This window comes from Haliotis rubra, unplaced genomic scaffold (assembly GCF_003918875.1).
Source record: "Haliotis rubra isolate DU_JTF1 unplaced genomic scaffold, ASM391887v1 Scf168, whole genome shotgun sequence".
Lineage (NCBI taxonomy): Eukaryota > Metazoa > Mollusca > Gastropoda > Lepetellida > Haliotidae > Haliotis > Haliotis rubra.
In genome coordinates, this window is record NW_025765647.1 from 865,595 (window position 1) to 890,846 (window position 25,252).

The following is a 25,252-nucleotide window of genomic DNA, read 5'->3' on the forward strand; positions in this document are numbered from 1 at the left end:
ACCAGAGCGATTAATGTGTTTTGAAGTGTGTAAAACACAGGAAAAAATAAATTTGAAAGGTATAAAGTGACTAGATCATCTGGATGGTATTTTTAGTCACAATGTATTTGTCTTGAATGAAAATGCTGATGGAGCCCAGAGCAATCCTTAATTTATGACTGACTCAATCTAGACTTGCCAAATCATTCTATACTTGAGTAGGGCTCCTATTTAAATTATTCGCTTTGGTCTCGGATAGAGACTAACGGTGGCACGGGAAATGATGATTACATAGGTCTTTGGAAAAAGTCCATGTACAGTTTCAGATATATCCAGACATATCTTCGAATTTTCTGTCCCTTTCGACACTAATGTGAATTGAAAGATTCAGGAAAAACATGGCAAATACACGGATCCCTCTTGCGAAATGCCAAGCTTGCATCCCGGATTCCATGTTGTCCGATTCACTCGTGTTCTTGTTGCCTTAGGACAGTGGGGTAGCCTAGTAGTTTAGGTGTTCGCTCGTCACGCAGAAGACCCGGGTTCGATTCCCCACATGGACACAATGTGTGAAACCTATTGATGGTTTCCCGTGCCGTGATAGTGCTGGAATATTGCTAAAACTAAACTCACTCACTCACTCTCGTTGCCTTAGGTTTAGTCCCTCTCAATATAAGCAGACTTGTATTTTCTGCCTGCAACACAGCTCTTCTGATACTCTTGGCTGCGTCCAAAAGGGACAAGGACCCTGAGCTGATGATGAGCTTAAAAAGATGTCACCAAATGTGAGTGCGCCAGGATCACCCGAAACCTGCCTTCCGCGCTTAATGACTTCAGCCGGTATATCGTAATAATAATTATAATAATTTGAAAATCATAATTACAAATCATAATGGATATAGAAGATGATACAGACGATGTACTCATTTGAAAACATTTAATCAATCATAAATATTGACATCGTGTTATAGTTATGAGGTGAGGTGAGGTGAAATTGGGTTTAACGTCGCGCTGGAGAATATTTCGCTCATATGACGACGTGCATGCGTGTGTATGTGTATGTGCGGCTGCTTGTACTAGCCCAGACTAAAGCTGGTTTTATAGTGCTAGCCCACTGAGATACCATGCCGCAGTGAAGCATGAATACCCCACTCAGACACATTGTACTGACTCCGAGCCGACCAGTCCTTGTTGTACCCATTAATGCCGAGCGCCAGGCAGGGACCAACAAGTACCATATTTTAACGTCTTTTGGTATGACGCGGCCGGGGATCGAACCCGCGACCTTCCGCTCTCTGGGCGGACGCTCTAACCACTACACCACGGAGGCGGTCGTTATAGTTATGATGCTATAATGACAGCAGAATATCAGACACTGGTTGAGACGTCCTAAGTACCAATTCATGATCATGTGCAACTTCGACTGTAATGTATCAACATCTTTCCAGCCATATTTTGTTGAACCTTCAAGTTCATACTACCGCATCGCACCAGCAGTTTTGTTGATGTGTCATACGCACAGGAAAATGATATCCATTGCCTGTTATCAATATGAACAGAAAACAGTAACACAAAAAGCTAACAAGACCACTACAGCACAATAAAGAATATGTTTGCAATAATTTCTATTGGCTTCTCTCCCCAAACCTTTCATTTCAGGACCCCATTGGTTTGATGTTTTCTGCAACACATTTTCCCAAAGCAGTGCATTTAACTCATTATCAATTTCATATTGTCGTGCATTCCTTTGTTGAAGCTCGATACTTTCAACCTCCTCTTTAAGGTCACCACTGAGTTCTAGAATTGGTCCTAGCTCCTTCACATATCCACAGCATGTTGCCTTTTGTTCCGCCATATTGGCAAAATCCAAAGCATCCCTCTGATTTCCTCGTTTCCGACATAGAACCGACTTTGCCATGTAGTAAAACATCTTCCTTCTGTTGTCGAACTTTTCTTGCTGTGAGTCTATGTTCTTTAGACACGCCTCAGCAGATCTTAAATCATCCTCGGAAGTAACACAGCCTTCTATGCAGTTTCCAAACAATCCAATACCAAGATAGCAGAACACAAGTTTCAGGTACAACATCCTGTAATAGTCCTCCCGAAGCAAGGGCAAACTTTCGGCAAAGTGGAGATTGATAGCTTCGTCGATTTTATTAATGATATCCCGTTTTATATTCAGCAGAGGATTGACTTCGTACATCTGAAGAAGGATGTTTATCTGTATATACAAAACCATCCCTGTATCTTTGCAAGGTTCAATCCTCTCAGCAAGCGCTCGGGCATCTTCAAGCATCTCCATACCCACTGCAAGGGATTCCTTCATTGTCCTGGCAGATCCTTTGCGGGCGAGAAACATCATTGTTGCAGCTAAAGGCTGGGACGATGTTTTCAGGAGCTTCTCCATCTCGTCAAATATATTCCCTCTATGTAAGTCAGTATCATACACAAGTCTCCGGCTCTCTACTTCAGCATCTAACAGAGTTAACATGACATCTGAATCACGGCAATACTGAGCTTTGTATTTTGTAACACAATCAGAAAATTCCTTTTTCTTTCCATCATGGGACATCAGTTTCAAATGATAATGCAGCTTCGTCAGAGTCTTCTTTTTCCCATCCATAATAGCAACCTTTCTTGGTTGTTGAACAATGTTTTCAGTGGGTTCTTTTGCATCTGTCTCAATATCAAAGCCATCCTCATTGTCCACGTATTCTATTTTTGCCTGTTCTTTTCCTGGATGTACAGCTTGTTCTCCGTCAGTAAGACATCTGTCACAATCCTTCTGAATAGTCCCAACATACCCAAGAACAGTGGTAGCATCTGGATCTGGAAGATATGTTCCACTGCTGATGGTGTTGTGAGAAAGAACAACAGAATCATCACTGAAGTCAGATTCGCAGCGTACGTGATCTGCTGATGGAAGATCACTGTGAGCTCTAGGGCCAGGGTGCTCTTGTTCACGAAGGTCTTTGATCGTCTGTTTCAGTTTTCTAGCAAGATAAGGATGACCGTTCCTACATTCAAGTCCTTTGATGAATAAAGGTACAATGGATTTCCTGATGACGTTGTCAATGAGCAATGTAGCTTGACTCTGTCTGGTTTCCCTCGACATGATGTCTTCATATGTCAGGTCAGAAATGCCCCCTTCTTGTAATAAGAAGTCCAGAACATAATCAGAAACGGTGAGTCTCCTCACAAATTCAACCCGAAGACGTTGTACAGCACTTTCTTCTATGGACTCCATAAGAACTGACACCTGTCTTTCTTTTACAGTCCTCAAGTTAGAAACCCCATGATTCATCACTGTCTAATATTCTTGAATCTTGTTTGTCCTTGTTTAGCAAGCATGGGTTCAGATATTAGGCATAAGGCATCCCAGGCCTTAATCAAGATACCTGTAAAAGGTTGGTTTGTTATTGCTAAATGGTGCCAATTTATCTGCTCCTTGTAAGAAAATTCAGATATCGGATATTTTGACTACCGCCATGGTGTTTGTAAAGCATTCATTTTACCTGCATTGTTTTTAACGCGGACAAAAATGAACGTCTGAAAGCATGGGGTTACTTGTTTACAGTTGCCAGAAAAGTGTTTTATCGCCGTATTAGGACATGCAGGTTTAATATTGTTTTCTATGTCTCTAAAACGTGGTAGTTTACAGCAAACACTGAGTGACTAAATCCATTGCCATGTATCCATTCAGATATACAATATAGACACATTCCAGTTGTTCGTAACACTTGTATCAATCCATGACAACAATGGTGGCATCAGTGTAGAGATTTCAGTTTTCCAGTTTCCATTGTGTCTCAATTTGCTCCTTGATCGCAGCAACCAGTTTGATCTTTCGTACGCCATGGAAATTTAATCCTGAAAAGATTAACGTTAAAACGTTTTTTTGGTCCTACTTCAATATTGACACAAAGGTATACATATTCAGTACATTGCTTTTCCCTACCGATTAATGACCACATTATTTTATTGATGTAATTCTTAACAATGAAACCAACGTGAGTCACTGCAATGTTCCACACAGCTGGTTACAAAAGGTCGCCATGACCTTGTGAGATACACGCAACTGTACAAAAGCATTAGAGTTCATTCTAAACGAGATATTTACATCCGTATTGCTCTTTCTTGTCAGGAAATCAACTGCTAAATTCTAAATTTGGAATCCTAAAGATACTAGATGAGTAGTTGTTAAACTATTGTCAAATAACCTGATTTGGGTCATATCCGAGTGTCGTTAAACGGCTGTGAAAGGGAGTTAAAATCGTTTACAAGGCAAAACTGACAGGCGATTAAAAATGTTTAATGTTGTATACTGACTTTGCGAGCCTTGTCGCATAAACCGTGGGCCTTATGCTTTTGTGTTTGTTTGTTTTATTTGTGGTTTTTAAACGTCGTTCTCAGCTATATGACAGCGGTCTATAAATAATTATGGATTGTTCAGACAACCGAGACACTGAGATAATGATAATCGATCCACGCGAGTCACACGTATCAACCAAGTCAATAAGTCTATCCACCCGATCCCGTTAGTATTTAGTCTTTACCTTGCTGTTAGAAGTATTCGCATTTTACGTACTCATACTTACATTTCTCCTGTAACTTCCGTACGTGGAAAAACAGTTTCGATATACTTGCTCGGTGTATGGCGTAATGCAGGAAGCCCGATACACCAACCCTATTACGAATAACCACGTCAGGGGCCACCTGTCGTAGGCATTTCTCGAGAAGACAGTAACATTCTATACGTATATTGTAAGCGGTCCGTTCAACGAGGCTGTGTCGTGTGGTTATTTGAGCATTATAACCTATGTTTATTTCAATGAAACAGGTTACGGTGCACGCGTATGAATAGGTCAGACAGATGACGTGGCGGGTTAGCGAACAATACAGTCAATATCCGTTTCTCCATACCGTATTTTATCTACTGGACGTTCGGGTGTTGAATAATTTCGCACATACCTTTGACCAAATATCAGTGAGAGGCCCGGAATCCACTCAGTTCAGTTCTGGCACAATAGCAAGCCACAACCAAACCCAGTCCTTCTTATAATACGTGCAACAGGAGTCATTCATTGTTGGGGGTGGTGGGGTAGCCTAGTGGTTAAAGTGTTCGCTCGTCAAACCGAAAACCCGGGTTCGATTCCCCACATGTGTACAATATTTGAAGCCCGTTTCTGGTGTCCCCCTCGATGATAATGCTGAAATATTGCTAAAAGCGGCGTAAAACTAAACCCACTCACTTATTCATTGTTGTTATTGATATATCGACCATTCACTGATTTCAACAAATTAAGGACCTGACCTAAACTAAGAACATGTCGCTTCATAGGGCTCCGTCCTTTTTATGACAAAGCGTATGCGAGGTGTCAGATTGAACCCTGCACCTATTCGAATAAATACGGTAAACATTCTAATTCCCCGGAAAGTGCTTGATATGAAATGACATGAGCTATTTGTGATCCCTTTCAAACGACGAGTACTATGGACATCCCCGTTAGCTGGCTGTTGAATGTATGATCCACAGTGTGGACTATATTTTAGACACCAGGAAACATGCTATTAATGTGTTTTGTTTGTGTATTTGATGTTTCACCTCGTTGTAAACAACCAAGTTAGGACCAAACAAGGATCACATGCCGCTATCCATGCACGTGCATGTGACATGCATGTCAGACCACCCGATTCCGTAGTACCCCTCTTACGACAGGCGTAAGTCCCAAAACGTTCAAGGTAAATTTATACTTACCACATTTTTTAACGTAGTATTTGTTTTATTTTAAATTGTGGCTAAATTTCCCACAGTAGCCAGCGGATGAAGGGATGGTGTAAATACAACTAGGGTCCATGCAGGTAGCAAAGGTTCTGTAAGTCCCCATTGTCTCCATCCTCCATAATGGCCAGGGTATACGTTGCGATAAATCTCCACTAAACCCTGGATGCATCTACGGCTCGGCCTCATGATTTTATTACCTCCATTGGCTGGTTTTATCCAATCAGGTGTCTACGCTGGATAGTTGACCGTACCAATCACAACTCACTTTCGCTTCTTTTATCTAACCGATTAAACTTAGCAACATAATTGTTGCAGAGGTACTCTGAAAGAGGTAAAAAGAGTTCTTGCATATATTTTTAAGGTTTCAGACCTGTCAATTTGTCTGTATGATTTCCCCAAAAATCAGAGTCGCACTGCGAACAAACCTTCGCGGCTGCGACCGCTATCTTTGTTGACACTGGCAAGCTCGGTTGTAACGGCGGCTTAGCTGATTGGCTACTGTGAGAATGCGGAACCAGCAAAGGGAGGTAATAAAATTATCGGGCCGAGCCATAGATGCATCCAGGGTACTAGTGGAGATTTATCGGAACGTATACCCTGGAGATTATCGAAGATGCATGGTCCCTAGTATGGTGACTTACCTTCAGTTGCTGGTAATCTCCAGCCCGTTTTTATATACTGTATTGTACATAAAATTTGTTTAATTTTACAGTTACATGCTAGTTTTTTCTCTATCTGTGACAATGTAGTTATTTTACTGTCCCTCGTCGACGGAGTTTTTATAATTTCATTGCATTTATTATTAATTTGTAATCTGTTAAAGTCACGATTATGGCTGAAACATTGCCCATGTGACTATAATTCTTAACTGACTCACTCACTCTTACGACAGGCATAGGTTGCTGAAGATCACTTCTAAAAAGGTTCTGCACGGGATAACTGACACTTACACAATCACAATCACTGTGTTGTTTTGATCGCCTTGCACCAATCGCTGACTGGGTTTCGGGTTACAACCTGGGTGATGTTGCGTCATCGTTAACTATTGATAAGCCCAGACGGTTATTGATTCACTGCTATATATAGTCCTGACATGCTATATGGCCGATGCGGCGTGAACAAGTCAAAACATTGATTACACAACAGTCTCGTTTCCTGCTGACCTGCTGACTGGATTCCGTCCTATTGCGCAACTTAATACAATATCATGTCAAGAATTTTTAGACCAACTCATTTAACTGGATATATAAATATTGATCAGTATTATCTGATACATCTAATCACGTGTATGTTGCAACACTAAGCTCCTTCTTATCCTTGCAAACACGTCGTGCAGCGTGCTCTGTAGTACAGCCTGCTCTGACAAACGGAAATCTGGAAATCGTGGAAACCTCAAAACGAGGCTCGGCCGCTAGAAAGGTTTGGCGATCTTGTACGGCCCTGATATTATATCAATCACATAGTACTTTACAAACATACATTTAATAAGCGCAAGGAACACATAACAGGTGTAACCAGTGAGCCAGTTGAATTGTGAATCATTTTGCGACCTAATCAAAACATGGACAGTCTGTGACGTCTTAGTTAACGCCATGCTGCTTAAGCCTCGCCATAAAATATAGAAATACGATTGTTTTAAAGTATAAAATTAAAATTCATTTGTAAATACCATTTTCTTATGAAAAAAGGAATTGGAATTACGTGTAACTATAGTTGTTTGTAGTGTCTCTTTTTTACTTTCACACGAGAAAACTCGGTCATAGGTCATAGTCTGAATTGGTTTATGAGCCTCATGTTTCGGTTTGATAAACATTGCAGGCGAACATACATACCATGGCCATTGCTGTATGTCAGTTATAGATGGTAATAATTAGTCGTAGTTACTCAAAGTCTCTAAATTGTAATGAAGGAAGGGAAAGAATCCTTCCAAAGTTGAATGTGAGATGAATATAGGCCAGAGATGAAAAAGGGGTATATAGGATGTTTGAGTTGAAAAGGGGATGAGTTGTGGCTACTAGGTCTGAAAGGCTGCTTGGGCTGACATGTTGATGGCGCCAAGTAATTAATTTTGTTTAAGCATTTAAACTTAGAACGCTGGGATATTTGCAGGACAGTTCAAATTTTTCTGATGCAGTTCCTTTTTTTAATTTCGAGACAATGGTATTTTAGCTGACAGTATATTTGCGTAAATACACATTTAAGCGTTCAACCTCTGTTTTATCATGGAGTGTTCGGGAAAACCAAAACACGTTCAATACTCTGGGTTTTGGTGCCTGCAATCGTGTTAAGTCTAGTGAAGTTTTGTAAGGGCATTTAAAAGTTTGACGAACATGAATACATGACATGTTTTATGGATAACAACTTCTTTTTAATTCTTTTCACGACGTTTCGGAGCGAATTCTTGCTCCTTCATCAGGTGAAACATGTATTAATGTTCGTCCAACTTCTAAATGCCTTTCAGGTGAAAAAGAATAAAAAAGAAGTTGTTATCCATGTATATGATTTAAACATATTTTTATTCATGAAGATGAATTGGGATTGGTGAACAAGCATTACTGCTTATATTAACACCGCTCCCAATATACTATCCATGTATATGTGTCATGTATTCGCGTTAAGTTTAGGATTCAAACTTGATACAGCGTATCCTGACGTTAAGGAAAGGCCACTTGCTCCACCGTCCATGTACAAGAAGAATAAACGAAATAGACAATGATAAAATTTAATGAAATGATAAATAATACAATAAATATTAAAATAAGTAAGCTTATTCGTTGGATGATGAGACGATACATTTTCACGCGAAAACATCCACATGGGAAGACCTGAACATGTATAAATAAATAACGATATGGCATGAATGACGGACAACACATAATATACATGTTCCATTGTATCAGTTCAATACATTTCTGGAGAAATTATTTTCGGGATTCCTGGAATTCCCCCGGCCATATAGCATTTTGTCACTTGGTAGTAGTGTTCTTAAATAATGAGAAGTCTTTACTACACTACCGCGCAAAAAGACAGCATACATCCATGTTTGATGGTTGCTAAAATTGAAACCAGTATCAAATGATATATTCAATAATGACGTATTTGACACGAATCGTTGTTGTGTTATGGAGCTAGTATTTCGACGATTGATTTTAACTTTGTGAAGTTTTGATAACTTTTGTAATTTTTGGGTCACACACAATTTGTAAATTTCTTTTGCCCGGCACTTTATCTACTCATGTACAGTTATCATCAAGACTGAGCAAGTCTGATTCGGTTTCGTATTTCCGCATTTAAGGCTTTTGCTTTCGTTTTTCTTCTCAGACTATTCAAAGCGAGGTACTTCCTACGGGAGTCGTACTGTCCTTTCTGACTTCGGTCTTGCCGTTTGTTCGACCTAGTTTTACGCGCATGCGCTTTAGTATCACTCTCGGAAACACTCATGTCTTCCGTGTCACAATCTGTAAGTTCTAATTCAGTGTCCGTGTGTGTTCTGACACTGTCCATAGACACTGTATTGTCCGTCCTCTTTACACTGATCACCCTGGGGGATACGACGCCTTCTCTGTCTGAAGCGGCGTGACCCTCGACGTCGGTGAAGTCCTCTACCGGTTCAAGGTCAGAGAAGCAGTTCCGGTCCTTCTCCAGTAGGATCCTTGGTGTGAATAGCTTCTCTTCTTCCTTCTCCATGAACTTCTTCCTGATCTTCGTCGCCCTTTTGGCACTAATTGGTTGAACTAACGTTGTAAAATCGCCGCCATGGTTTGTCTCGAACTCTGCAGATTTGGCCGTGGACCTTCCGCCGTTGACCTTCGTCAGGGGCAGCGTGGAATAACCGTCTCTCCTGGCAAAGGGACACCCATCTGAGGTCTGAGGTCTGACTTGGTCTCCTGATGGTGGTTTCGTGTCCTTGCTGTCTTCCTGAAAACCTTTGTTTATGACGCCATTCTTGGGTTTACTTTTTCTGGGAGGCTTTTTGACCCGATCCGAAACCGGCCCCATTATATCTTTCAACATTTTGTCTATTTTTTTCTGTTGCTTAGCAACGGAAATGACGGGTTCAGTTTTGGGTTGCTCCGCTTTTACAGTTTCGTTGGAATTTTGATCAAACACATCTATGCTAAACTGGGCGTTATTTCTCGGAGGCAACTCTGAAGTGAAGTTTCCTAATTTCAACATCTGAATGGATTTACGCACAGCTTCTTCATCCGGTGGTTCAATCACAGTTTCAATATCTTTTATATTGCTAAATTTACTCTTGGTGTAATTGATCTTCACCTCGTCCTCAACATTAGGATGTTCTAATATGCTATCACAATGCACGTCGGCTTTTATGTCCATTTTAGGATCTTGTGACCCCGATGCTGACTCCAATCTTGAACTTTCGTCGATCGTATCAGTTGTCTCCCTCTGCACTTCCGGCTTTGGTTCATCTGACATTGCTGTCGAAATGGTTCTCTTTTCTGTCCTATTTCGTTTATTGTTGAGTTTGTAATTTACTATTTTGTTACCCGGAATGGAATCGACTGGCTTGTCGGACGTTTTCTCGCGTGAGATTTCGCTGTCTGGACCAGATGACATAATACACGCTCTGTCTTTGTCCTTGAAAACACGGTGTTGCGCAGTGGTATCTCTGCATGACGTCACAGTCTCGTCTTCGCCGCCTCGTTCTGTATCCTCCAGATCTATGACACCACAGTCGCCGTTGTTTTGTTTGTTCTCCTTGCTGTCGGTGGCCGTCTGTGTGGACGTCGTGAACGTGACTGTGTTTTTTTTCTTCACCCGACGGCCTGACGGAGTAGGGACGGTCGACAAGGCTTTCTCTGAAACACAAGGGTAAAAACTTATATATGTCTCAAGCAGTGAAGAGGATGGAGAGAAGGGGCTTTGATCTATAATTTAAGATGACGAGATTGGAATATTCGTTCACTGTGTGGAGGAGATGTGGGGTGAAAATTGTTTTAAAGTTGCGTTCAAGATAATTCCATTTTTACAACCCGTGAAGATCATGGTTAGAATTGGTTTCAGCTTGCTTGTCGTAAGAGGCGACTAACGGGGTCGGGTTGTCGGACTCGCTGGCTTGGTTGACACATGTCATCGTATCCCAACTGCGTTAGATGTTCATGTTGTTCATCAGTGGATTGTCTGGCTCAGACTCGATTCTTTACAGACCGTCGCCATATTGCTGGAATATTGCTGAGCGCGGCGTTAAACAACAACCAGAGCAAACACTTTTTACAACCTGTTTGTCTTTGTGTCCCCAGTTGTGCTAATCTGGGCTCGTGCCGGTTTCACAGTGCTGGCAGTATACTGACTCCTAGCAGACCAGGGGATCGCACCCCGAACTTCCGCTATCCAGACAGACACACTGTACTCTAGTCTGTCTCACAGTCCCTGGACCACATTAATTCCTCTCTGCATTGCTAAAGCCTAAATAAAGCAAGTCTAGATTTCCTCAGGTTCTGAATCTCTGGTCTCCCTTTTCAATATAAATTGGCTTGTTTCTTACTATCAAAATTATATATATTCAGAGACTAAGCCTTAGTCTAACTGTACTCGTGAGGCGGCATAGGCGTTGTCAGTTCATGTGAAATACGTCATCAAAATATGTTGACCTACTTAACGACATCTCATGGAAGTAGATAGGCAGTTCCACTTAACGTAATGCAACATAGGATTCAATTGTCGCCAATTCAGAAATGTATGGAGCAACCTAATGTTGCTATCATTTAAACAAAAGGGCTAAATTAATGAAAAGGAAGGGCTTTGTTTGTACAATAAACTAGGAAAGTAACGTCATAAAACTTGTCAAATCGTAACAGTTAAGTATAAGGCTCTAATTCTAATAACATCCTTCTAAAGTGGCATGCTGTGATTCCAGACTGTTGGGTTGGATTTGTGAAAGCATACATCGATCAAAACATTTTTGTCAAGGAATCTCGATTGGAGAAGAACGAGAGTTCTCTCCCTTTGACCAGCGATCTATATTCTTACCATCTCCCGTTGAAATTTGCACGGATTATGCTACAGCACACAAACTTGTAATTTTCAAGCCAGATGGTCATTTCACTATATTGTATTTTGAAAACGGGAAACGAGAAAATCATAAAAGTCGGAACATAGATGTTGTTCACAACAACTTTTAGCGATGGTTGAGCTGTATTTCGAAAATAAACACCGTGAATGGTGTAACAGACTGATGCACAGAGCATGTGTAGTACACGGTGCTGGGTTGTGTACGTCACAGAGTATTGTAGGATGTAGCGCCCTATGTAGTGTATGGTCTTACGTCCTGAATAATGCATGGTGTGACCCACAGTGTAATGGCTGGTGTAACATCTAGTGGAATGCATGGTGTGACCTACAGTGTAATGGCTGGTGTAACACCTAGTGGAATGCATGGTGTGACCTACAGTGTAATGGCTGGTGTAACATCTAGTGGAATGCATGGTGTGACCTACAGTGTAATGGCTGGTGTAACATCTAGTGGAATGCATGGTGTGACCTACAGTGTAAATCTAGTGGAATGCATGGTGTGACCTACAGTGTAATGGCTGGTGTAACCTACAGTGTAATGGCTGGTGTAACATCTAGTGGAATGCATGGTGTGACCTACAGTGTAATGGCTGGTGTCACATCTAGTGGAATGCATGGTGTAACCTACAGTGTAATGGCTGGTGTCACATCTAGTGGAATGCATGGTGTAACCTACAGTGTAATGGCTGGTGTCACATCTAGTGGAATGCATGGTGTAACCTACAGTGTAATGGCTGGTGTAACATCTAGTGGAATGCATGGTGTAACATCTAGTGGAATGCATGGTGTGACCTACAGTGTAATGGCTGGTGTAACATCTAGTGGAATGCATGGTGTAACCTACAGTGTAATGGCTGGTGTCACATCTAGTGGAATGCATGGTGTGACCTACAGTGTACTGGTGTAATGCATGGTGTGACCGACAGTGTAATGGCTGGTGTAACATCTAGTGGAATGCATGGTGTGACCTACAGTGTAATGGCTGGTGTAACATCTAGTGTAATGCATGGTGTAACATGTATTGTGATGTAGTTATGGTGTGTTGCTCACCTGCATACGACTGTAACTTTTTGTTGGCTGTGCACAACATGATCTGCTCCTCATCAAACACCAACTCAGTGTCGTCGTACGTGGAGCGGCGCTTCACCTGGAGACGTGAACAGTATACACGTGTAAACAACAGCAGTGTAAGCATGGCACTATTAACAACGTATGCATCACCACATTTTGTCAGTAATCCACTGTACATCGTTTATCAAAGGATGACCTATTCTATCTGAAGGGCAAGATCAACAAAGACGTACTAAAGAAGACATTCATTCTAGTCATGTCTCCTGGCTGTGTGTGAATATTCCGACACAAATATATATTGATTAACAAATCATTGACACGTAGTTTTTACTTTGTAGTTTACGCCCCTTTTAGCAATATTCCAGCAATATCACGGCGGGGGACACCATGGGCTTCACACATTGTACCTATGTTTAGAATCGACCCAACCCTTTTATGTGAAGAGCGCATGCTTTAACCACTAGGCTACCCCATCGCTTATGTGAGTGAGTGAGTGAGTGAGTTTAGTTTTACGCCGCACTCAGCAATATTACAGCTATATGGCGGCGGTCTGTAAATAATTGAGTCTGGACCAGACAATCCAGTGATCAACAGCATGAGCATCGATCTGCGCAATTGGGAACCGATGACATGTCTCAACCAAGTCAGCGAGCCTGACCACCCGATCCCGTTAGTCGCCTCTTACGACAAGCATAGTCGCCTTTTGGGGCAAGCATGGGTTGCTGAAGACCTATTGTACCACGGATATGATAAGATAAGATATAACTTTATTATCCCGGAGGAAATTCTTTTTATTTTGTATCAAAAACGGCCTCAAAATGAATATATACAAAATTCACAAAAATATACACAATAATTACATGCACAAAATGAATGCTGATGATTCTATACAATTAACCACATAGGTAAAGAGGCTGAGTTAGTAGTTATCGCATGCATGATGACTATTCAAAAACATTTGTTGCATTAATAACACGAATACTGGATGGTATGAAGGACTGTCGAGCTCTGTTTGTTTTAAGGGAAGGTAATCGAAAGCGGCGTCCAGATGGAAGTAGTTGAAAATGGTGAGATAAAATATGTGAACTATCAATTCTAATTTTAGTTGCCTTTTTCACAATCTGGCGCTCATAGATAAAGGGAATATACTCGAAAGACACTCCAGTAATTTTGCTGGCAGTATTAACAATTTTGAAAAGTTTGTTTTTGTTGCGAGCAGACAGACCCCATACCAACATAAAAAATTGTAGATCACCACACTTTGAATAAAGGTTTGATAAAAAACGGTCATTATGGTTTTGTCAATAGAAAAGTTTCTTAAGCGGCGAAGAAAATAAAGTCGCTGTTGGCCTTTTTTGTAAATGTGATCGATGTGTTTTGAAAACGAAAGTTTTGAATCTAAAATAACACCGAGATATTTGTAATGGTCCATGTCAATTATCAATTATAAGAGGATGTGGCAGCAGATGTTGCCCCCAGTGTCGGAGAAGTCGGGAGGCTCGTCGCCGTTAGTGATGACAATCTTGGCTCCCTGAGCCTCACAATCCATGTGCAGAGCACTGCGGCACCATTGCTTCACAGTCGAGTTAAAGTCGAGCTGGAGAAATAAAAGAGTAGATATATCCAATGTCCTAAAGACCGAATCCTTGGTTAGTGGTAGTGGTTAGAGCGTCCGCCCGGAGAGCGGAAGGTCGCGGGTTCGATCCCCGACCGCGTCATACCAAAAGACGTTAAAATATGGTACTTGTTGGTCCCTGCCTGGCGCTCGGCATTAATGGGTACAACAAGGACTTGACTGGTCGGCTCGGTGTCAGTATAATGTGTCTGAATGGGGTATTCATGCTTCACTGCGGCATGGTATCTCAGTGGGCTAGCACTATAAAACCAGCTTAAGTCTGGGCTAGTACAAGCAGCCGCACATACACATACACATACACACGCATGCACGTCGTCATATGAGCGAAATATTCTCAAGCACGACGTTAAACCCAATTTCACCTCACCTCACCAATGTCCTAAGACAGTCAGTGAATGAGTGATCTGAGTGAGGTTTTACGCCGCTTTTAGCAATATTCCAGCAATGTCACGGCGGGGAATATCAGGAATGGGCTTCACACATTGTGCTCATGTGGGGAATCGAACCAGGGTCTTCGGTGTGACAAGCAAAAGCGATCACCACTTGACTACCCCACTTGGCTATTATAAGGGAGGTGATATGATATAATGTTTTGTTTGACGCCACTTTGAACAGGATGGCTGGTTATATAATTTAACTCAACTGAAGAAAGGCCAAAGAGATTCTGATCTAAGACGTATTCCATCTGGGAAGAGAAAATACGATCCCTGGTTAACGTTTCTGTACAGGATTACAAGACCATGATATATGTACCATGCTTGAAACTGTTTATACCGATATACATTCCTCTTCTTAAGTTTAAGGGATTTCCGAAAGCTCCAGCGTTGACACTGTTTTAACTCGCATAGCTCAGAGCGCCCAAACTCCCAAACCCTCACAATGTGCAATTTATTTCAAGTATTCCCGTGTTTTCTTGGTTAGAATTGGTATACTGGTCAACTTATTGCTGGTCTTAAGAGGTGATTAAATGGATTGGGTGGACAGTTCCTGTGGATCGTTGCTTATAATCTCAATCATTGGAATGTCTGGTCCAAACTCTATTATCAACAGGCCATTGTCATATAGCTGGAATTTTGTTGAGTGCAGCATTAAACAAAAAAGAAAGAAAGAGAGGTGAGGTGAGGTGAAATTGGGTTTAACGTCGTGCTTGAGAATATTTCGCTCATATGACGACGTGCATGCGTGTGTATGTGTATGTGCGCCTGCTTGTACTAGCCCAGACTTAAGCTGGTTTTATAGTGCTAGCCCACTGAGATACCATGCCGCAGTGAAGCATGAATACCCCACTCAGACACATTATACTGACTCTGAGCCGACCAGTCCTTGTTGTACCATTAATGCCGAGCGCCAGGCAGGTACCAACAAGTACCATATTTTAACGTCTTTTGGTATGGGGATCGAACCCACGACCTTCCGCTTTCCGAGCGGACGCTCTAACCACTACACCACGGAGGCGGTCAGAAAGAGAGAGGAAGAAAGAAAGAGGAAGAAAGAAAGAGAAAGAAAGAAGAAGGAAGAAGGAACTCGCAAATGTGTACTTACCAAAAGACAGAACTGTCTCTGTCTAAGGAAGGACTCCATAGCTGTTTCCATGGCCTCGTTGATCTTGTCTTTGATGGAGGCGAAACTCGGGTCCACGGCCAGTAGGCAGCAAGCTGCAGGGAAATAAGTGTTTCAACGTTACCAGAATGTATGAAAACAATCAAATAACAAGATGCCGCAGTCTGATGTGTGGAGTTACACCCCTTACTCCTGACAGGAGCCGCAGATTGTGAGAGATCATATATCGTAGTTTGCTTTCGAAATATCAAAATATTAGAGTAAATTATCCCATTATATGATACACACGTACTGAATGAGCCTAAAGAGGATGGTTGCGAGGTCGGCGACGACACGGGGCCTGACCAACCCCATTAGGTCACGGACCCGTGAAGATCCGGTGTAGAATTGATCTTCAGCAACCCATGCTTGCCACAAAAGGCGACTATGCTTGTCGTAAGAGGCGACTAACGGGATCGGGTGGTCAGGCTCGCTGACTTGGTTGACACATGTCATCGGTTCCCAATTGCTCAGATCGATGCTCATGCTGTTGATCACTGGATTGTCTGGTCCAGACTCGATTATTTACAGACCGCCGCCATATAGCTGGAATATTTCTGAGTGCGGCGTAAAACTAAACTCACTCACTCACTCACTCCATTAGGTCACCTCCAACGGCCTGTATAGATTGCTGGAGAACTGGGGTTTCAGCGTTCGCTAAGAACGTTCGATTCCCCGCAAGGGTACAATGTATACCCATTCTGGTGTCCCGTCGTAATAAAGCTGGGATATTGCTGAAAGCGGCGTAAAACCCCACTCACTCACAGTTCTCCATGTTAAGCACTTTTCCGATATTCAACTCAATGCTATGTCTATAGTAGTGTATTATCGCCGGCGTGTCACTTAAAACTACAATTTACTGTGCAGTTCAGAAAGTGCGAAAGTATGACGTACATACTTTTGTACAGAACAATTGCAGTGTTCTTGAATATTTTTCATATATCTTTATGCAAGAATGACATATCAAACTAAAACATATAATGCATTCGGGTTTAAACAGTACGACATTATTCTAAATCGGTGATGCAGTTAATAGCGGTTATCTTAATAACACGCTGTGCATATAGTTTCTGAATCAGAAGTCCGCAGAGTTATTCGATGTTAATTAGAAATGGTTCACTGACCAGTTGGCGCCAAGAGGTGTATCAGAACTTATCTTAACCTCTCTGAGACGGAATCAGCACAACAGAGAAATCCTACAATAAACTACTTAATGTTTAACACGACTAAAGTCTTCGAGTCTAAGGTGGATTAGCTCTAGTATTTAATCGGATTTATCTATGTGCAAAGAGTTACATTGTTCGGCAAAATTCGGTGATATAGTATTAAGTGTTACCTATTTTATAATTGATGAAAAATGACTTCATGTTATTAAACTGGTAAGTTTCATAACTGAAAAAGATTTTGATAAGTCCTTTTCGAATGAATGGGTTTATAAATACCCTTTTAGCGAACACCCGGTCTCTTTGTACATGTTCAGTGATCCATTATAATTCACAGGCATTTTGCCTTTTAGGCTTAGTGGAATTATCATATACTTTGGCATGTAGGACTGAGATTTCTAAGTTTAAGAAAAGTGATATTTTCAATGCAGCTACATAATTCTGATATGTTCACTGCAGTAAAAAAAATATCGCTTTTCTCGAACTACTTCATGGCTCAGTGGGTTTTCTGTCCAGTATCGTGCTACAAAGCACAATAAATGGCAATGTAAACATATACATTTCACCCAATGCATCGGTCAGCACGCCTGGTCATCGGATGACCGACCTTCAGAGAAGAAAATTCGCAATGATCACCTGTTCACCGGGGCGGTGGGGTAGCCCAGTGGTTAAAGCGTTCGCTTGTCACGCCGAAGACCCGGGTTCGATTCTCCATATGGGTACAATGTGTGAAGCCAATTTCTGGTGTTCCCGCTGTGATATTGCTGGAATATTGCTGAAAGCGGCGTAAAACAGAAGTCACTCACTCAGTCATTCGGTGCACCTGTAACTGACCGTCGCAATGTTGACCTGTAACTGTTCGTGCGAACTTATCTCTGTTCAGAACACTTCAGTTACATGCTGGCAGCGTTCAAAACCGACATTTTATGTACCAGTGACCTTATTTCACTTGATCGCAGCGGTCATTAACTGTATTTATGCCTATCGACAATATAAATACTTGATATTAATTGTAATAGTTTTTATTTTCAATCGCACTGTTTCTTTCTCTTGGCGCGCCATGTATGCTTGTGGTTCTAATGTATTTGTGCGCCGTATTTGGCGTTTACGCTAAGACCAAAAGATTGTTTGATGTATGTTATTATAAGTGCTGATCTTATTCAAACAATGACAATAATTAAAAATATAGCAACTGATATAAGTATGTGTTGTCTCGAGTTTTATTTTATGTTAGAATACCGAACGAGCGAACGAACGGACGGACGGACGGATGGACGAACGAACGAGCAAAAAGCAAACAGGCCATACTTTAACTGTTGTACTTGGCATGATGTCCGTGTTGTCAAATGAAGATAGTAACGAAAGCATATATTACTAATTAATAATGATAACAACAGCTGTACGCGGACTGTACAGAACACGTGTGATACGAGTACACTATCACTCGAGAAACATTTGTTTTGGTATCCCCAAGTTTGTTGTTAAAGAGGTGAATGAACACATAGCAACCATTCACCCCTCTCAAGAAGTACTTGCATTGTGTATACAGCTGCTCCACTGATAGACTTGCCAGCTCATGTTTGTTATGCGTTTTTGTGTTATTATTTTTACGATATCAATAACGGTTCATCTTCGTCCCTTGAAAAACATGGATGGTATTTACACCAAGGAACAGCTGATTACATAACACAGATGTTTTTTGAAACCTTATATTGCCGACCCAGATATTTGGTAGCTTCATTCATGGAGCCCAATGCACTAGATTTTCGTCACATGGGGTGAGTGAGTGAGTTTAGTTTTACGCCGCACTCAGCAATATTCCAGCTACATGGCGGCGGTATGAACAGCTTGTTCAGCTTGACCTGAGCTACTTTACATGTGCATGACCCGGGAGGTCAAATAGCACAAACGGCAGATCGGGTTATCTTCGTTAAATTTGGGTGCTAGAGGATGTTATTAATGTTGCGTTCGTGCGAAACATGCATACATAGATTCGTTACAGAATTTGTCCCGGAAAACAACACTTCTGATAAAAACCCAATCATGTCATGTTTTAATTGAATTGTTTATACAGTCATATGCTATCTAGTTTGGTTTGGTAACTTTACAACTTACAGACGTCAGTTACTTTCACAATCCGATTCACTCTCGCTATCACTCTCTACACCCAGTTCAATTATCACTTTTCTATTTCATGTTCAACTGCAATATTTCTGTCCCAGTAGTCGCTTTCCAAATTTTCAGGGCGGTGGGGTAGTCTAGTGGTTAAAGCGTTGGCTCGTCACGCCGAAGACCCGGGTTCGAATTCCCACATGGGTACAATGAGTGAAGCCCATTTCTGGTGTCCCCTGCCGTGATATTGCTGGAATATTGCTAAAAGCGGCGTAAAACCAAACTCAGTCAGTCAGTCAGTCCAAATTTTCAACATGGGCACAACAATCAGTCCACTCGTTTACACCAATCATCTAAGAAAGGTGCACCCCTTCACAATTATACACCCAGCCAGTTGTGACACGGTCACGCAATTCATTAGTATTCACTTGATCAGGTCAAGCTGAACAAGCTGTAAATAATCGAATCTGGACCATACAATCCAGTGATCAACTGCATGAACATCAATCTACGCAACTGGGATACGATGACATGTGTCAACCCAGTCAGCGAGCCTGACCACCTGATCCCGTTAGTCGCCTCTTATGACAAGCATGGGTTGCTGAAGATCAATTCTAACCCGGATCTTCACGGGTCTTCGTCACATGGATATTTCAGCTGACCGTAAGAGGTATTCGTAGCTGACCGTAAGTAGCGTGCGAAATAGCCACTGGCCCGCTAGCCCGTGCCTAGTAAAAATCCAGTCGGGCCAGTAAATCTCCACAGTCACTGGCCCAACTGGCTAGTGAATTTTCATGGAGTCATTTTGTAAATATATCACTGTCTCCGACGTGTTACGTTATAACACACTTTTAAATCATGCAAGACTACGGCCTGATAAAAATGTTCATCATATTAGATTCTTAGCGATGAAGCATGGGTCTACATTCAAATGTCGGGCTCGTGAGTTATTTTGTGGGCTAGTAACTTTCCGGAGACTATTTCGCACACTGGGGCTAAGTCACGTGGAAGTGTACACGGTGGCGTTGTACAAGCGCAAAGACTATTGTAGGTCTATGTTAAGATAAGATATGCTACATCTCCTTAGCGCTAAGATCAGTTTGTACAGCGACACCCTGGGTCCGTTGCAACTAGCGATCGGGGCGGTGGGGTAGCCTAATTGTTAAAGCGTCCACTCGTCACTCTGTAGACCTGGGTTCGATTCCCTTCATGGGTACAATGTGTAAAGACCTTGTCTGGTGTCCCCTGCCGTCATATGAGTGAGTGAGTGTGGATTTACGCCGTTGTTAGCAATATTTCAGGAATATCATGTCGGGGAACACAATAAATGGGCTCCACACATTGTACCGATGTGGGGAATCGAACCTGGGTTTTTGATGTGACGAGCGAACACTTAAACCACAAGGCTACGCCATCGCCCCAATCATACCAGAAAGGGAGTAGGGGTAGCCAGCTGCTTACAGCGTCGTCTCGTCGAAATCCCGGATCCTATTTTCGAAATTGATACAATATGTTAAATGATACATAAGAATGGAAGGCGATTATTTGTGCTGTGTATGCTAACGGTGTTCACGATAGTGACCGCTGAAGCTCACCTGATTCCCCTAATCGCTGTTGGTTCCTGTTGTGTAGCGTCACCACCAACACCGATATCCGCTCTGTCAGCCACCGCCGGACTGTCTTCAACTCCTGGAACTCCTCCACATACACGGTCCTGAAACACACACCATACTGAAACATACACCTTCCTGAAACATTCACATATGAAGCATAAATCATCCTGAAACACACACCATACTGGAAACATATGAAGCATAAATCATCCTGAAACACACACCTTGGAAACATTCACATATGAAGCATAAATCATCCTGAAACACACACCATACTGAAACATACACCTTCCTGAAACATTCACATATGAAGCATAAATCATCCTGAAACACACACCATACTGAAACATACACCTTCCTGAAACATTCACATATGAAGCATAAATCATCCTGAAACACACACCATACTGAAACATACACCTTCCTGAAACATTCACATATGAAGCATAGATCCTGAAACATCATCCTGAAACACACACCATACTGAAACATACACCTTCCTGAAACATTCACATATGAAGCATAGATCATCCTGAAACACACACCATACTGAAACATACACCTTCCTGAAACATTCACATATGAAGCATAGATCATCCTGAAACACACACCATACTGAAACATACACCTTCCAGAAACATTCACATATGAAGCATAAATCATCCTGAAACACACACCATACTGAAACATACACCTTCCTGAAACATTCACATATGAAGCATAAATCATCCTGAATCACGTGCCACTTAAAACAGAGACACCCTGAAACGTCCATAAAACATCTCTAATGAATGCCTCCAGCTCAATTCAACTTACACAGCTAAAGGTGATCTGTGTTTCTGTGTTGTTTCAGGGGTTTATTACAAACAATTTCTTGAAACAGGATAACGTTCTAAATATCAAATAACCACCAAATATAGCATAAAATATGCAGGTACTCAATGATTGGATAACCCCTGTGGGCTTTGTGTTGTTGGACGCTCGAAGAATTAGACAGATGCATACAATTTTAGCTGCAAACACATTTGTTTTTAGCTAAACTGTGATCAGCATCGATAATCGATAACGGATGTTTGGACGAGCTACCTAGCTATATATGAGACTGCCACAACACTCTGAAATGACCTGCGGAATGACAATAGCTTTAACGTTTCAAACCAGGCAGTAATCTATTTTCATGGACTGCATGCATTCGTATCGCAAGATACACTGACTTCTGAACTACCCTTGCATAACCTTTCACTGGGTACCTCTCATTGAAAAAGACGTTTTTAGTATATTTCTTTGGCACTCAGCAATATTCCACCTATATGATAACGGCTTGCAAATATCCGAGTCTGGGCCAGACAATCCAATGACTGACATCATGAACATCGACTTTTGCCTGTGGAATAAGATGACATGCAGCAACCAAGTCAGCGAGCCTGCTTACATTACCCCGTGAGTGGTCTCGTAAGACAAGTATATGTGTTGCTGACGACCTATATCTGATAGGGCTGCGCAATATAACCGGTTTACCGGTATTTACCGGTTCAGACATGAAAACGATACGTATTGCGATACTCTGATCGAAAACCGGTATTTTGACATGCATTCAGAAAACTTCGTAACACCCGGAAATCTACGGATATTTCCTCGTTTCATTTGTGCCAAATATTATTTACATTTTTATTTTGTCATGATTAAAAGTTTTTATTAAAGCTTAATCAAGCATAGTGATTTTGTTGTGTTCATGCTTAATAAATCAATCCTCAACTCGATTATAAGTAGTTTTTTTTGTTTAAAACTACTTCTTGCAATATATTGCAATACATATCGTAACATATGCTTTCGCATCGCAATATATCGCAATATGAAAATTCTCTGCAATACCCACCCCTAATATCTGACCATCATCTTAATGCGAAAAGAAAGAGTCAGTATGGTTTTACGCCGCTTTGGGGAATATTTCAGCAATGCGGTAAGATGGATATCATGTGATATCATGCTCATCTTCATCAGTAGATATCAGTAGATATATCACAACTTTTGCTACTTACCACGCCTTCCCGCTTGGGGAGAGAGAACCAATATTTGAATGCATCATCCGGGCATCGTGGAAGAAGACATTCACCTTGGATGGATCATGACTAACATAACCGCTTTTTTCCAGAACAAAATATCCATTTAACATGTCTGGTGTCTCTACAAACTCGTCCCACGTGATAATCCGGAGTCCATTTGCTGGGGCATGATACGATGGCCATTTTTGTTGCGGAGTACGGACCGACTCGGAACCCTCCCTTGCCGTATCCGGTTCCCGGAAGCTCTGTACCTGAGTTGTCTCCCATGTCTCTTCATCAGACCTCGCTACAGAGTCCAAGCGTTGCAGATAGCTGTCGACCATCATCGGAGCTGGTTGACTTAAATCCTGAATCATGTCATTGCACTCCACAGATGCTCTGTCTGGTTCCTGACAACCTCTTCCTGACCTTGACGACATCGGCACGGCATCAGAACGTGCCGACAGCTGCCAGAAATCGGAACGCGGGGTTGTGCCTTCTTTTCCATCCATAACTGACCTATACATTATCATTTCCCGACGAATCTGTTTAGTCACGCTTGGCCACGCACCTGTCGTCTGCTCGTACACTGGAGTCTACAAGCTCGTCAGTAATGCGATTTTGGGTATCGTTAATGAAACGTCACGCATGATCACTTATCCATTGAAACACCGCCACAGGTAGATTTATTGCAAAGGGTATTACTTGTCAAAAATACACCAACAATCGACCCATTGGCGTATTATTCAGGGTCGAATCTTCCAAAGTCTATAAACCCAGGTTATGAAGAACGCTTGCATAATTATCCAAATTAAATATCTAACAAGTCCCGGTGAAGAACTTCAATTCACGTTTAAACAAACAGAGCAAGCAGCGGTAGAGAGCGTTATTGTCCGTAATCACTGTCCAAGAAGTTGTTGTTGAAACAATAAGGTTTATATGGTCAGTTTAAGATAAGAAAATCATTACTGGCCAAGACATCAAAGAAACTTGTTGCTGTGGTTCATATTAGGATCCCAGAGGACTCCGACACAGGCCGAACCCATGAACACAAACACAGCCGTGTTGGTTTACCATAGCCGGTCTACACGCCGATATTACAAAGTTATCTTGTGACGTTAGAAGAGGGACAATTTCAGTATGTCCCCATGAAACAGATCAAAGACGTAATTATACCTATATGGACCAGGTAAGTATTCCTTCGCCTCGGCAGTTTTCAATTGGCGTCGTCGAATTCTTGGTTGTGCTGCTTAACTCCAGATACAGTCCAACAAAGTCTTATACGTTGTGTGGAAATGTTATTAACCTGTCTCTCACGTGTCACATACTTTACAGAGGAGATTTGTTGAATAAATCCCACACTTGGAAAACAAATTCTTCTGTATCTTCACAGGCAGAAACGCGATCTTGACAAATATCCAAAATTCCACGATTGTGAATGTTTTCAATGTGTGGTCAGTGTGCCCCAGGACTGGACAGTGTCGTGGTCGTGGACTGTTTGACCACGACTACTGGTCAGCGTGTCCATGTTGTGTGGGTACGACCCGCTTAGTAACTGTAAACCTCCCTCTCTCATCCTATTGGCTGTCCGGAGACTGTTTCCCCAGAGCGGATTAGTGAAATCGCCGATCTCTAATCAAGTAGTCAGGATGATCGTATATTAGAAGCCTTTGTTTACAACAATACAAATCTCCTTACATACTTACTCAGCGCCGGACTATCCTACTAGGTCAGTTTTGTGTCTGAACAAGTTTGAATTATATACTGACTGTTGCTGTAATGAAAGGCATTGGCGAAAACAATGCTGGTGATCAGACTAATTATAACATATTGTTGTAACCTACAATGAACATTTTGAATATTTAATGATTCCATACAGTCATCTGAAATGTACAATTGAAACGAAATTATTTGTATGTATGAATCACCAACTCATTGTTTCTCAACAGCATTTCTTTTACAAGTCTTGTGCTTTTATCGGTACTTAACGCCAACTCTTGAGCGGGTTTATGCATGGTTACATGCATTCGGGGACAATGTATGTAATGTGTATGCATGGAACAAGAGATCTTTGGTCTTTGTGAGTCGAGGTATTAACCCTCTTTTAATGATTTATTGGATTTGGTTCAACGCCGTTTTGAACAGTATTTTATTTATATCACAGTATGTCTGTTTAATGAGGGAGGAAAGCCCGGAGCAATGGTCTCAAACATGTTCCA

At 41.7% G+C, this 25,252-nt stretch overlaps 2 protein-coding genes across 2 annotated transcripts; both read right to left on the reverse strand.

Moving 5' to 3' along the window:
- Positions 1 to 1,220: 1,220 nt before the first annotated feature.
- Positions 1,221 to 4,792, reverse strand: LOC124272271. Its single transcript, XM_046707438.1, has 2 exons — positions 4,578 to 4,792; positions 1,221 to 3,849 (listed from the first exon to the last, which is right to left on the reverse strand). The coding sequence occupies exon 2, from the start codon at positions 3,281 to 3,283 to the stop codon at positions 1,526 to 1,528; it is 1,758 nt and encodes a 585-aa protein (XP_046563394.1). The 5' UTR covers positions 3,284 to 3,849; positions 4,578 to 4,792; the 3' UTR covers positions 1,221 to 1,525.
- A 3,681-nt stretch (positions 4,793 to 8,473) lies between these two features.
- Positions 8,474 to 12,992, reverse strand: LOC124272250. The gene is made up of 2 exons (XM_046707412.1): positions 12,848 to 12,992; positions 8,474 to 10,584 (listed from the first exon to the last, which is right to left on the reverse strand). The coding sequence occupies exons 1-2, from the start codon at positions 12,990 to 12,992 to the stop codon at positions 9,014 to 9,016; spliced, it is 1,716 nt and encodes a 571-aa protein (XP_046563368.1). The 3' UTR covers positions 8,474 to 9,013.
- Positions 12,993 to 25,252: the final 12,260 nt, after the last annotated feature.

What these genes read in the sequence shown, in the direction of transcription:
- LOC124272271 (XM_046707438.1), bottom strand. Translation starts at nt 3,283, where the DNA reads ATGAATCATGGGGTTTCTAACTTGAGGACTGTAAAAGAAAGACAGGTG.
- LOC124272250 (XM_046707412.1), bottom strand. Translation starts at nt 12,992, where the DNA reads ATGCTTACACTGCTGTTGTTTACACGTGTATACTGTTCACGTCTCCAG. An exon ending in AAAGTTACAGTCGTATGCAG is followed by an intron (nt 10,585 to 12,847) that starts GTGAGCAACACA and finishes CTTGTGTTTCAG; the next exon opens with AGAAAGCCTTGTCGACCGTC.